This window comes from Phoxinus phoxinus, assembly GCF_949152265.1.
Source record: "Phoxinus phoxinus genome assembly, chromosome: 10".
Taxonomy (NCBI): Eukaryota; Metazoa; Chordata; class Actinopteri; order Cypriniformes; family Leuciscidae; genus Phoxinus; species Phoxinus phoxinus.
Genome location: NC_136885.1, coordinates 15,565,644 through 15,579,038, shown reverse-complemented (window position 1 = coordinate 15,579,038; position 13,395 = coordinate 15,565,644). Strand labels below are relative to the sequence as shown.

The 13,395-nt window shown below is 41.8% G+C and overlaps 1 protein-coding gene across 1 annotated transcript; it reads right to left on the bottom strand.

The window, feature by feature from the left end:
* Positions 1 to 1,185: 1,185 nt before the first annotated feature.
* Positions 1,186 to 4,538, bottom strand: LOC307005209 (complement C4-like). Its single transcript, XM_079625119.1, has 5 exons — positions 3,040 to 4,538; positions 2,803 to 2,895; positions 2,587 to 2,670; positions 1,907 to 2,039; positions 1,186 to 1,544 (listed from the first exon to the last, which is right to left on the bottom strand). Exons 1-5 carry the CDS (start codon positions 3,083 to 3,085, stop codon positions 1,397 to 1,399), a joined length of 504 nt encoding a protein of 167 aa, XP_079481245.1. The 5' UTR covers positions 3,086 to 4,538; the 3' UTR covers positions 1,186 to 1,396.
* Between the last annotated feature and the right edge of the window lie 8,857 nt (positions 4,539 to 13,395).

Below are 13,395 nucleotides of genomic sequence, written 5' to 3'. Positions count from 1 at the left end.
TGTTTCAGATTGCAACCAATACGTTTACAAGCGAATGCTCATGCGCATGCTTTTTCAATATTTTTTTATTATGTGGAGTTTGTGTTGGAGTCTGTGTTGTGCTGGTCATTTCTTAGTATTAGCAGACTCCATGTCATAAAGTTGCAGTGTCGTTGCTCGCTGTTGAGTGCAAAGTCAGTAGACGAGGCGAGAGGCTCGGGAGCACGCATGCAGGTCTCAGTCACGTCACTGGATTTCACGGCAAATCCGACCCGGAAACTTCACATAGAAATAGGAATACTTGCTTTCAGAGGTAATAGCAAAACCTGCCAAGTGGATCATTTTATTGTGAGAGTACAACCCCTTCACACACAGGAAATAATTTTTTTATTAATTTTGGTAGAAAAACTCCACATAGCACCTTTAAGTTTTTTTGGGTGAATTATCAGGAGAAAGATTCAAAAAGGTCAGAAAAAAGTATTGTGTAATAATAACTCATCAAAACCATCATACAATTTTAGAAATAGGTATTCAACAATAACACCAGTACATAAAATGTACATATGGGCACAAATATGTAAACAGTCTACACAAGACTCCGCAGCAAGTGCAAAATGTGTAAGTGACGTGTGCCAGGAAAAAACATAAATAGCCATCAGACTAAAGAAGACATGAACAGCTAATTTCTGAGCCACACAAGACATTGCTGTCAGGGTGTCAGGGAGCTCAATCTGAGAAAAGAACATGAAAAGTAAAAATAAACTCTAGAGGGTCAACACATTTAGATGAACTAGGAAAGAAATGGAATATTAATGGTGTGTTAAGTATAGAGCTTACGGCTTTCAATGAAGCCATGATCAACGGCCACGGCGCGGTCTCTCGGCTCCTCAGCAAAAACTTGAATGAGTGGCACGGGGAGTGGTTTGCGATGCAAATCTCACTCGCCAATGTCCATTGGCTTGTTTTGTTACCATTCGAAGTGATTGGGCTCTCAGGCGAGATTTGTTACTGACATAACGGTTTTGTTCTTTTTCTCCAATTTTCAATTACATTTTTGCTTCAAAGAAAGGTTTCTGATGTTGTGATTCACCTCACAGCTGGTTGGCTTCGTTTATGCCTTATAACACTTCAACATAAAAATACTTCTGGAACAAAATGGAGCTAAAAAAGTGGGCGGGAAATAATGCACTATTGCGTTTTAAAGATATGTCCATTAAAATGCTTTGTAAGTTTATTTTAAGACATGATAACAGAAAAGCATATGGATGTCTTACAGGTTTTCAGTTATCATTAACATCACTGTAGCATAAAAAGATTAGCTTTCTTTTACAAAAGCTGGTTTACAATTTAGGGATACATGTAGATTCCTCCTCTGCTGTAGTTACATGTGGAATTATTAAATTCCCCAAATTGCAGTTCAGACTACTTGTCTACACCCATCAACTGGGTACTCTTTCACAAAATCGTTCTGTTCTGCGCAGTAAATCCCATTGACTGCTGCTTTGCATGTTGAGGTTGATAGCTTCTGCTCAACCCATGTCTTTGAATCCAACAGGTACTGCATGCTGAGAGAGAAAGAGTCGTCTATTAGCTTTAAGGTCTTCTATATGCTAGTGCATCTGTTTTCAAGGTTTTTGATGCCAAAGACCCTGAAATATAATAATCTAAATGCAAGGGATCCTACATTTTTCATAGGCATTTAATTGCAATTCATCGAGATTAATCACAGAAAATAAATGTGTGATTCATCTAGTTATTTTTTTATTGATTGACAGCGCTAATTATTTTATATACTAAGTGTATTAGAACTTTTCTAAATACCCAGAAAACAGAAAATCATACCGAAATATGTCCCACCCAAAGTTCACATTTCAATAAAATAAAATAAATCTTCTAAATGAAAAAAATAAAATAAAAAAGTACTTACTTTCCACTCAAGTCTTTGGTGGGGCCATCATTGCCCATGATGAGGTAGATCTCGCCCTCTTTCAGCTCACCTTTGCAGTGCTTTCTCTTGGCAAACACCCGTATGCTGTCTGGGCTCACATCCAAGTCTCCCACTGAGGTTTAGAGGTAAAACTCTTAATTCAGCCGAGCATTTATAATAAAATAACAAGCTCAGCACAGTGTCCTTTCTTCATTTATTTTTAAAATGCTCATGACTTGATCAGTATCACTCATGATTATTCTAATGCATGTGACACTAATGACATTCGTATTAAGAACAGCAGCTACGCTAATTATTTCCCATCTGCCTTTTTTTGTTGTTATCTCGGGACGCCTGTCCCGAGATAACTCAAATAGAGTTTGTCAGCTCCAGTATGTATCCAGCCTCTCATGGAGACTTCAGATGCCCCAACGCCTGTGATGAGACGACTCGACGCCTGTGAAGAGACGACCCAACGCCGGCGATATGTTATGCCCTAAATTTCATGATTAACTAACTGTATTTTTGTATGTATATTTTTGAAATGCATTTTCTGTAAAGCTGCTTTGAAACAATGTGTATTGTGAAAAGCGCTATACAAATAAACTTGAATTGAATTGAATTGAATTAATGAACTTGCTATTATTTTTAGGGAAACTAATAAAAAAATTATCACTTACTGTATTGGAGGACCACCTTTACAGATGTTGAATACAAGATAAAGTTGCTCTCTTCAGTAAGTGAATCCACAATGACTTTAAATGCTGTCAGAAAAAGAATATGCATTAGTAAAGGTCATATCTGCTCCAGTTTATACAATTTTAATGAAAATACTTGACCTTCAATAATATTTTAGGTTTTGTTAATGTTTGCTTGTATACATTTGGGTCACAAACCATAGTCAATTTTGGAGTGGTTACAAGCATAATCATATCTGTCCTTTTTAGTGATTTTCATCTCAGTAGTTTTCTTCTCAGTGAAACAACCCCCTGATGACACAGAGACCATCAGATTTTATGATGGCATAAAAATCAAACCAATACAATTAACAATCATCTGAGTTGTGTAGATATGCTAACTGTTTTTAAAATGGGTGTAATTGATTGAATGGTAACAAATTACTGAGAACCTACTTTCTGCACATTGGCCCACATCATCTGAGCACAGGACAGAAACCATGTTGCTCCTCTTGGGGGCGCTGTACAGCACAGAACATCTCCTGTCTGTGAAAACGATGGGGATTGATATTTACATCAGTGACAAATCAGAGCATCCACAAAAAAGAAAAAGAAAAAAAGGTGGGTGGGGGACTTTTGAAAATCTAGTTTGAAACAAGTTTTTGGATATGTACTCCATTTTCATGTTGGTTTCAAATGGTTTTTAAAACTTTTACACCATTTTAAAGAAAAGTTTTGATGTAATAACTCAAACGTGTTGTAACAATCAATTGAAAAGGAAATATTCTCTATTTAGGTATTTATAATTTTTTAACTAACCACACTTAAGTAATTACACTAATTAAGCTAATTAAGACCAATAATGAAGAGCTGATTCATATGAGCATTCCCCTCTCTCTCTCTCTCTCTCTCTCTCTCTCTCTCACTTCCAGTGTGTCTGGGTGCGAGTTGACGGAGTGTGTGAGCGTGGCTGGAGGGCTTGTGAGTGGAACTGTTTTCTATTTTTTCCCCTTGCTGTTTTTCGGACGGCTACGGGTGTTCCCGGTAAGAGTGTTGTTGCGTCGACTTCACTGCACAGTGAACACTCGGGTACGATACGCACCAAAACACTTTCAGAGGCTAGTGTCAAAGTTTTACCGAGCGTGGCACAGTTTTCTGAGGATAAAGGGAATGAGCAAAAGGAAAGTCCTTTAGAGAATAATTCAGTGATATTGCAAGAAGCAAGTGCGACGGATTGTGTCGAGGAAGAGCATTCTTTCAAAATGCCTCATAAAAGGAAGATGAGTAATAGAATACTTGATGCCAAAATAAGTAAAAGGAGTGAAGTGCAAGACAATCAGGACGGTGATGGTGGGTCTTCTGACTCTAGTGTGACACTTTCTCAGGGGGAGTTCATTGGTCGGGATTATGGACTTGATGATATTAAGTTATTCCTTAGATCAACAAAAAATAAAAGAGGTGTGCGCGTGCAGGAATATTTTCCTGATGTTAAACAGTTCGTTGAAAAAGCAAGAAGCCTAATGGCAGAGAGTTGCTTTTCTAACAAAGAAGTCTATAGACTTAAGAAAATTGTGAGAAATCTCAACACTGCTTTAAACAATGATGTCTGTTAATTTTAGAATGGCTGATGTTTTTTGTCTATTTGGGTGTTTTTTTCTTTCTTTTTTCTTTTTTTATGAGTGAAGTTCATGTAGCTACTTTGAATGTTAATGGTGCAAGAGATTCTAGAAAAAGAGCTACAATATATGAAGTAATTAAACAGAAAAATATTGATGTTGTTTTGTTACAAGAAACTGATAGCGACTTGAAAAATGCGGCTGACTGGGCGAGGGAGTTTGATGGCATCCCTGTGATAAGTCATAACACTTCAATAAGTGGGGGAGTTGCCATTTTATTTACAAAGAATTTTAATCCTATCTCTTATGATGTTGATGAAATGGTAAAAGGTAGGCTTTTAAAAGTTAGAGCTGTTGTTGAAAGTCATGTGTTGATTTTTATTTGTGTATATGTTCCAACTGCACCAGTTGAAAGAATGTTTTTTTTTAGACATACTGTGTTCAACTCTACAAAACTGTTGCCCTGAAGATTTTCTGTTTCTAGGTGGTGATTTCAATTGTACTGAGCATAATCTAGATCGAAATCACATTGAGCCTCATTTGGCTTCACGTAAACGTTTCATTTATATCACAAAAAAGTATGATTTATGTGATGTTTGGATATCTTTAAATGGTAATGAGAGACAGTACACGTGGGTTCACACACGTGATAATGTTATGTCATTAGATAGGCTGGACAGATTGTACAGTTTTAATCACCATCTTAGTATTTTCAATAACCAGTAAGTTTTTCAGATCACAGTATGGTGCACTGTAAGCTTATTTTAAGCTCAATAAAACCAAAAAGGGCATATTGGCATTTTAATACTAATTTGTTAAATGATATTTTTTTTAAGAAATCATTTAAGTATTTCTGGGAAGCTCACAGAACAAAGAAGTCTTTTTATTCATTGCAACAGTGATGGGATGTTGGTAAGATACAAATAAGACAATTTACTCAACAGTATACTCACAACGTTACTAAGGAGTTGACTCGTTCTTTAGAGTTATTGGAAAGAGAGATAATTGAATTTCAAAATCTGGCTCAATCTACTGAGATTCATTAGAAGCCTGTTCAAAGAAGAAAGCTCAGTTAGCTGATCTGCTGGGGCATAAAATACAGGGGGCTCTGGTCCGTTCACGTTTTCAAAGCATTGATCAGATGGATGCACCATCCCAATACTTTTTCAATCTGGAAAAAAAGAATGGTCAGAAACGTTTTATTCATGGTTTGCGCTCCGAAGATGGAGTGTTATTGTCAGATCCTGCTGGTATTCGGGGAAGAGCAGTTCTTTTTTTTATCAAAATCTGTATAGGAGTGAGCTTAAGTCAGAGTGTTGTGTGGACAACTTCTTCCTTGACAGCCTACCAAAGGTGTCAGAGGAGGCTAATAATGATGACCTTGAAGGAGTGCTGACCCTGGAAGAGCTCTATAAGGCCCTGCAAAGCATGGAGTCTGGGAGAGCACCAGGAGTAGATGGCCTCCCGGTTGACTTCTATAAGGCTTTTTGGTTGGAGTTGGGTGTAGATCTGCTGGAGGTACTGAAGGACAGCTTGTCGAAGGGCGGGTTGCCGTCCGTTGAGTTGCAGAAGAGCGGTGATCACTCTTATTCCAAAAAAAGGGGACCTTACAGATATTAAGAACTGGCGCCCTGTCTCACTTCTCTGCAGCGACTATAAAATACTTTCTAAGGCATTGGGTAACAGATTGGCTGGAGTGTTGGGTCAGGTTATCCATCCGGACCAGACGTACTGTGTCGCTGGTAGATCTATATTCGACAATATTTATTTAATTCAGGATATTTTTTTGTGTCTCTAAAATGTTAAATTTGGTCTGTGGCTTGATATCTTTGGATCAGGAGAAGGCTTTTGACCGAGTAGAGCACTCATATTTGTGGAGTGCTTTAACAGCTTTTGGTTTTAGCAAAAACTTTATAGACATGATTAGGGTACTCTATTGTGACGTTGAGAGTACGCTGAAAATAAATGGTGGCTTATGTTCTCCTTTTCAGGTTCTCAGGGGTATCAGACAAGGTTGCTCCTTGTCTGGAATGTTGTATTCCTTGGCTATTGAGCCATTGCTTCAACAGATAAGAGGTCAATTAAGTGGTTTGTTTTTACCAGTTTGTAATAATAAGATTTGTTTGTCAGCCTATGCCAATGATATTGTGGTGATGATCAACAGACAAAGTGATGTGCAGATTTTACTTAATTTAATTGAAGAATTTAAACTGTTGTCATCTGCAAAAGTTAATTGGAAAAAAAGTGATGCTTTATTGTTAGGACAATGGACTGATGGTAAACCTTGCCTTCCTGATGGGTTGTGTTGGGGTCTAAAATATTTAGGAGTTTATTTAGGGGATGACAGTGTGTTACAAAAAAATTGGGAGGGGCAGTTGGAAAAAGTTAAAGGGCGCTTGGATAAGTGGAAATGGTTATTACCGAATATGTCCTATAGGGGGCGAACTCTTATTGTCAACAACTTAGTGGCATCTTCACTTTGGCATAGATTGGCATGTGTAGACCCTTCACCACAGTTTTTAGCGGAAGTTCAAGCTGTTCTTGTGAACTTTTTTTGGGACAAACTGCACTGGGTCCCACAGAGTATTTTATACCTCCCCAAAGATGAAGGTGGGCAAGGTTTGATTTGATTCACTTACAAAGTAGAATGGCTGCCTTTCGGTTACAGTTTTTAAAAAGATTACTTGATGGATCTACAGAGTTCAGCTGGCGTGCTGCGAGTTGTATCATTTTGCACACTGTTGGGGGTTTCGGACTGGATAAATCCCTCTTTTTAATGGATCCAACCAAATTGGATTTATCAGAACTGCCTGTTTTCTATCGAAATCTTTTCAAGGTGTGGAGTTTTTTTTGTGTTCACAAGACTGAGAACTCATATTCTCTCCACTGGCTTTTGCAGGAACCACTGATACTTGGGGCCCGCCTGGACATTGCTACTCACTGCTATCTGCCGGGGTTCAGCAGCATATTTCTGAAATCCAAGATTTTTACTTTGGGACATTTGTTGGCTTTAACTGGGCCTCATTTTGAGAATGTGGATGTCGTATCCAAACATCTAGGAATCAGATCTGTTCGTCTATTAACTTGTTTTTTTTGTGAAACTTAAATCATGTTTTACAGTTGAAGAAGAACATTTGTTAAGATACTTTTTTACAGGGGTTTGCACTCCTGATGTTGAGGATCCTTTTCCTTGTTTGATTATTCAACCCAATCTTGAAGAGGGTACAGGTTTTTTGCTTAAAGGATAATTCCGGTATTTAACACCTTGAGTCTATATTGTAGTTTGTTTTGGATGGAGTGGTGGACAACATTTTTTTGACAATGGTTCCTCTCTCGAGTTTTTGACTATAAAAGAATTGGCCATGGACCCATTTAACATTGGAGTCAATGTGCATGTCCGAAAATGTAATTAAAACAACCTTTAACATTAGTTTTCAAAACTGTGCAACTCACCGAGTGATTAGTGATGTTAGTTGATGTTCCAGAAACAAAAAGTGTTGCGAAATACAGTTTCTGTCGTGTTTTATTCGTCATTTTGTAAAATCCCATTGAATTCTGTTGAAGGACTGAGTGCTCGTTAATATAAATGCGCTAACGGAAACGGAAAGGGGGCTGTTTACATTTGGTCGATGTAGTCTTTTTGCTCGCTTCCGTTTCTCATAAGGCTAGCGAGCAGAGCTCTTTACCGCAGTTTTTGAACGCACAAATTCTAACCATATTGAAAGACGTGACCACTGACCAGTGCAATATGAAGTTGAACTCGACTGTGACCGTGAGTGTCCCGCGAGACATAAACATCGGTTATCGCCATCAAGTGGTCGGGAGTGTGCTAACGCTTCAGATTCAAATATTGAGCGGAAGTTACACGGTTCTGAAAAAATAGTTCCACTATAGCAAAATAAACGGATTGGAATCATATTGCGACGATATATTGTTTATAATCATCAACGAACACCACTAACCACTCGGTGAGTTTAACAGTTTTGTAAACGAACATTATTGGCTGTTTTAATGACATTTTCGGACATGCACATTGACTCCAATGTTAAATGGGTCCATGGCCAATTCTTTTATAGTCAAAAACTCGAGAGAGGAACCATTGTCAAAAAAATGTTGTCCACCATTCTTGTTCATCCAAAACAAACTACAATATAGACTCAAGGTGTTAAATACCGGAATTATCCTTTAAATCAGGTGAATCTTTGTTTTTAGATTTCTTGTAAAGTGAAGGAAAAAAACTGTATAGAGCCTGTGTTTTGGTTTTTAATAAGAAAATGTTAGAAAAAAGAACTGATACACCATGGCGTTCTGTTCTTAAACTGAGAAATGATGTAAAACCGGAATGGAGATCACTATATAAGCCACCATTGTCTAAAAGGTTTGGTGATATACAATGGAGAATTCTTCATGGTGCCATTGCTGTCAATTCTTTTATTTCAGTGTTGAATCCAGAAGTTAATTCTGCTTGCCCTTTCTGTCTCCAAAGGGAGACGGTTTTTCATGCTTTCATGCATTGTTTTAGATTAGAATCTTTGTTTATGAGATTGAAAGAATTGTTTTGTAGGTTTGATGAAACTTTTTGTATTGAGACTTTCATTTTGGGTTTTAAGTACTTTCAGAAAAAACGTTTCACCTGTCAATTGTTGAATTTCATTTTAGGGCAAGCAAAAATGGCTATTTATATCAGCAGGAAATACAGAGTGGAACAAAATTGTAGCGATGATGTGAACGTGTGTTCCCTTTCGAGGGAACTCGCGATGCGTCAATGACGCTTTGGGAACGCTTCTGCGTGGTTGCGTCTGAAGCACTTATGTCAACTAGTCCAATGGCGAGAGTGGGCGTCACGGGCGGGTGACGTGACGACCAGGAAAGGATAAAGGACATCCGGTTTAGAACCGCGCTAGCTTTTGTGCCTCAGCAAAGCGCTCTGTGTCATACTGTCTGTCTTATTTATTGTATGTCTCTGTCACTATTTTAGTCTCAAGCATAGATATTATGGCGAACAAACAACCTTAGGTCGTGTGTTCCTTCCTGCCCTCTGTCTCTACGGGTGGGGATACACACGATGTATGTGTTGTTTGTTTTGAACGGAGAATGCTCTGTCAGCGCTCGAGGGTGCTGACGAGCATTGCAAGTTACAATCGTACTCGCTCCGTTCCCGCTTGTCACTCTTTGAGGAGGGTGTTCAGGCTCGCGTTCCTCGCAGTATCGGCCCCGTGTTGCCGAGGCAGCACGGAAGTTGGTATTGCGGGGTTCGCAAATGGATCTCGCGGAGGGGTTAGAGACGGGCGCCGCCTTTTCTCTGCCTTTACCCGGGGGATCCAGCGCTCTCTCTCTGGGATCGGAAGCCCGCGCCGCGGCTTCTTCCGCCCTGGTTAGAGAGCCCGGTGTTTTAGCAGTCTATCTCCGAGGAGGTAGAGGTGCTGAGCATCGATGCATGTTCACAAGCATAATATATATATGGACAGGACACAGGAGTATGGGGAGCAAACAGCTTTGGATCGCGTGTTCCTCCCTGCACTCGCTTCATTACGAGTGGGGACACACGCGATTCATGTGTTGTTTGTTTGGGAGTGAAGAATGCACGGTCAGCTCTAGTAAAAGGGGACTGACAGTGTTTATTCATAAATTCCCGACGTGTAACATTTGCACTATCGAGAATTTAGCTCTGCTCCCGATGGCTTTCTTCTCGAGGGAAGAAAGTCAATAAAGATTATTTGGCTCGGATCTCGCGTTTGCTGAGGCATCGCGTAGATTACGAGTCTGCAATAATAATAGTGGGCTGGCTACGTTCATTGATGAACATTACCGACCTGTGGGAGTTTCCCCATGCTACTGTTTATTTAAAGGACTGCAATACGAATCCAGTGGTTATGCAAATGCAATGCATTGATTAAAGAGATAGGACAGTGCAAGCTAATAATTTATGATTCTTTTATTGTATGTTGAAACTATTTTATATATATAAGCTATATAGCCTATAAATATTATTCAGCCTTTCTTTGCTGTTTGATTCTGAGGAATTAATTAAGTGGGCTGCATTTAAATTTGCTTATCTGACTTTCATTAGTTAGATTCATGCATAAGTCGTACTCGGTTACTAACGTAACCTCGGTTCTCTCTAGAGAGAGGAACGAGTACTGCGTTGTCGTAGCAACGCATTGGGGAGAATCCTTTTCCACGAGAATACTGAAGCAAAAAATTATCCTTAATTTTGTATCTATGTAAAACGCTTTGCCACAGCATACAGACCTAGGCGAGACAGCTCGCGCGCCTATTGGCTGCTGTGCGGCAAAAGCTTAAGCCAATCGAGCGAGCCCTTAAGTGACGTCACACCCAATGAGGGCGCTTCGCGCCCTCCCGCGTCACGTCCCGCCGAAACGGGCGTGGCTTAGGGCTATATATTCCGCTCACAGGCTTATGAACTCTGATTTTTAACAGCGAAACAACCAGAGCGCATACACGGCAGGAAACGCAGTACTCGTTCCTCTCTCTAGAGAGAACCGAGGTTACGTTAGTAACCGAGTACGTTCTCTTACGAGAGATACTCTCGTACTGCGTTGTCGTAGCAACGCATTGGGGAACACCCTGTAAGACGCCGTGTGTGCAGTGATCCGACACCATAGACCCAGAGCACTGAGCTGGGGTTCATATAGTACATAATCACCTGTAGGACTCACAGAGAATCCTGAAAGAGGTGGGCTCTAACCACCATCTCTCACAAAAATGACTGCCTTAGCAGATCAGTATAGAATTGACTGCGCTTAGCAGATCAGTACAGAATACACTGCGCATAGCAGATCAGTACAAAATTAACTGCGCTTAGCAGTTTCAGCATAAAAATGCCATAATAGACGACTGAAATGTCAGTCTAACAAATACGGTTATTTAAACCGATAATATCTTGGCCTGTAAGGCGGGTACCTCGAGGTTATAAAACCTGATAAATGTAGACGGTGAGGCCCAGCCTGCCGCCATACAAATATCCTGTAAGGCAATCCCACTCGACCAAGCCCACGAAGAAGCCATACTTCTCGTGGAGTGCGCCCTAACACCCAAAGGGCACTGAATGCCCTTGGATGCGTACGCTAGAGCTATAGCGTCCACTATCCATCTGGATAGGCTCTGTTTCGAAGTGGCTAGTCCCTTGAGACGCCCACTAAACGAAACGAAAAGCTGCTCTGTCTGCCTGAAAGCAGACGAGCGCGACACGTAAGCTCTCAATGCCCTCACCGGGCAGATTAAGTTTTCGTCCATATTATCCCCGATGACCGGAAGGGCAGACAGGGAAATAACCTGCGCCCTAAACGGTGTGTTTAGGGATTTTGGAACGTAACCATGCTTAGGTTTGAGCACGACTCTGGAGTCATTAAGCCCAAATTCCATGCACGACGCGCTCACTGAGAGCGCGTGTAAGTCCCCAACGCGCTTCACTGAAGCGAGAGCCAGGAGAAACACCGTCTTGAGCGACAAGTGTTCCATATCAATCTCCTGAAGAGGCTCGAAAGGAGGACCCTTCATGGCGTCCAGCACCGTGGAAAGGTCCCAAATGGGAACTGTGGGAGGTCTGGGTGGATTAAGTCTCCTAGCTCCTTTAAGGAACCGAATGACTAAATCGTTCCTTCCTATGGACTGGCCGTGTGCGGTTTCAGAAAAAGCCGCTATAGCCGCCACATATACCTTGAGTGTGGAAGGGGATCTCCCGCTATCCAACATCTCTTGTAAGAAGGACAAAACCTCTGTCACTCCGCAGTCTGGGGGTGACACGCCGCGAGACGTGCACCAGCCAGAAAAAACAGACCATTTAGACGCATTGAGCCGCCGTGTAGACGGAGCTCTAGCTTGTGTGATCGTGTTTAACACTCCCTGAGGGAGGTCAGTGGATACCCGTTGATGGCCCACACATGAAGGGACCATAGCTCCGGGTGAGGATGCCAAATCGAGCCACTCGCTTGAGAGAGTAGATCTCTCCTCAGAGGCACTGGCCACGGGGCGGTGCTGGCTAACTGCATCACAGCTGGGAACCAGGGTTGATTCGACCAGAGCGGCGCTACTAGCAGCACTGAGCATCCTTCCTCCCTGATCCTCTCCACCACCTGGGTCAGGAGGGAGACAGGGGGAAAAGCATATAGGGGGCGGCGTGGCCACTGATGAGCCAGCGCGTCCTTGCTTTTCGAGAAAAATTCTAGACAGTGAGCGTTCTCTGGGGACGCGAAGAGGTCCACTTCCGCTCTGCCGAATTTCTTCCACAACAGTTGTACTGTGTGTGGGTGTAATGACCATTCTCCTGCCGGAACGCGGTTCCTGGACAGTACGTCTGGTCCAACATTCAGGTGCCCCGGCACGTGCGCCGCCCTTAGTGAAAGGAGGTTGCAGCGCGCCCATATCAGGAGGCGTTTGGTCAGCCTGTATAATGACAGGGACCTGAGGCCGCCCTGGCGATTTATGTATGACACCACTGACATGTTGTCTGAACGTATCAGTACATGGCAGCCCATAATCAGGGGACGAAAGCGAGTGAGCGCTTTGCACACTGCTAACATCTCGAGGCAGTTTATGTGGAAGAGCTTCTCTCGCTCTGACCAAAGGCCAAACAGCGGTCTGCCCTCGAGCAGCGCTCCCCATCCTGCGTTGGATGCGTCCGTAGACACCACCCTCAGACTCGAGGAAGTCCCTAGGCTTACACCTGACAGGTACCAGTCTTTTGACCTCCATGGTTTCAAAGCTGCAACGCAAGCTTGATTGACCTTGAGGCGAAGCCGACCGGTGGCCCATGCTTTGCATGGCACCCTTCCTTTGAGCCATATCTGCAGCGGGCGCATGCGCAGCAGACCCAGCTGCAGTACTGCAGATGCTGAGGCCATCAGACCTAGCATTTTCTGAAAGCTCTTTAGAGGGAGAACAGCGCCGCAGCGAAATGAGCTGACTGTGCGCTGGATGCGCAGCGCGCGCTGTTGTGACAGCTGCGCTGTCATCGACAGCGAGTTCAGTTCCAGTCTTATAATTCTTTTGAAGTGTTGGTGCTTAATGTAAAAATATCTAGTGTAAACGATAAATCACGTTTGAAAATTCTGCTGGCTACTGTATACAGGCCGCCAGGGCACCATACAGACTTTATCAAAGAATTTGCGGACTTTCTATCAGAATTAGTATTGGCTGCAGATAAAGTACTAATTGTTGGTGACTTTAATATACA

What these genes read in the sequence shown, in the direction of transcription:
- LOC307005209 (XM_079625119.1), bottom strand. Translation starts at nt 3,085, where the DNA reads ATGGTTTCTGTCCTGTGCTCAGATGATGTGGGCCAATGTGCAGAAA. An exon ending in CCACTCCAAAATTGACTATG is followed by an intron (nt 2,671 to 2,802) that starts GTTTGTGACCCA and finishes TTTTTCTGACAG; the next exon opens with CATTTAAAGTCATTGTGGAT. An exon ending in ACCAAAGACTTGAGTGGAAA is followed by an intron (nt 1,545 to 1,906) that starts GTAAGTACTTTT and finishes TTTCTCTCTCAG; the next exon opens with CATGCAGTACCTGTTGGATT.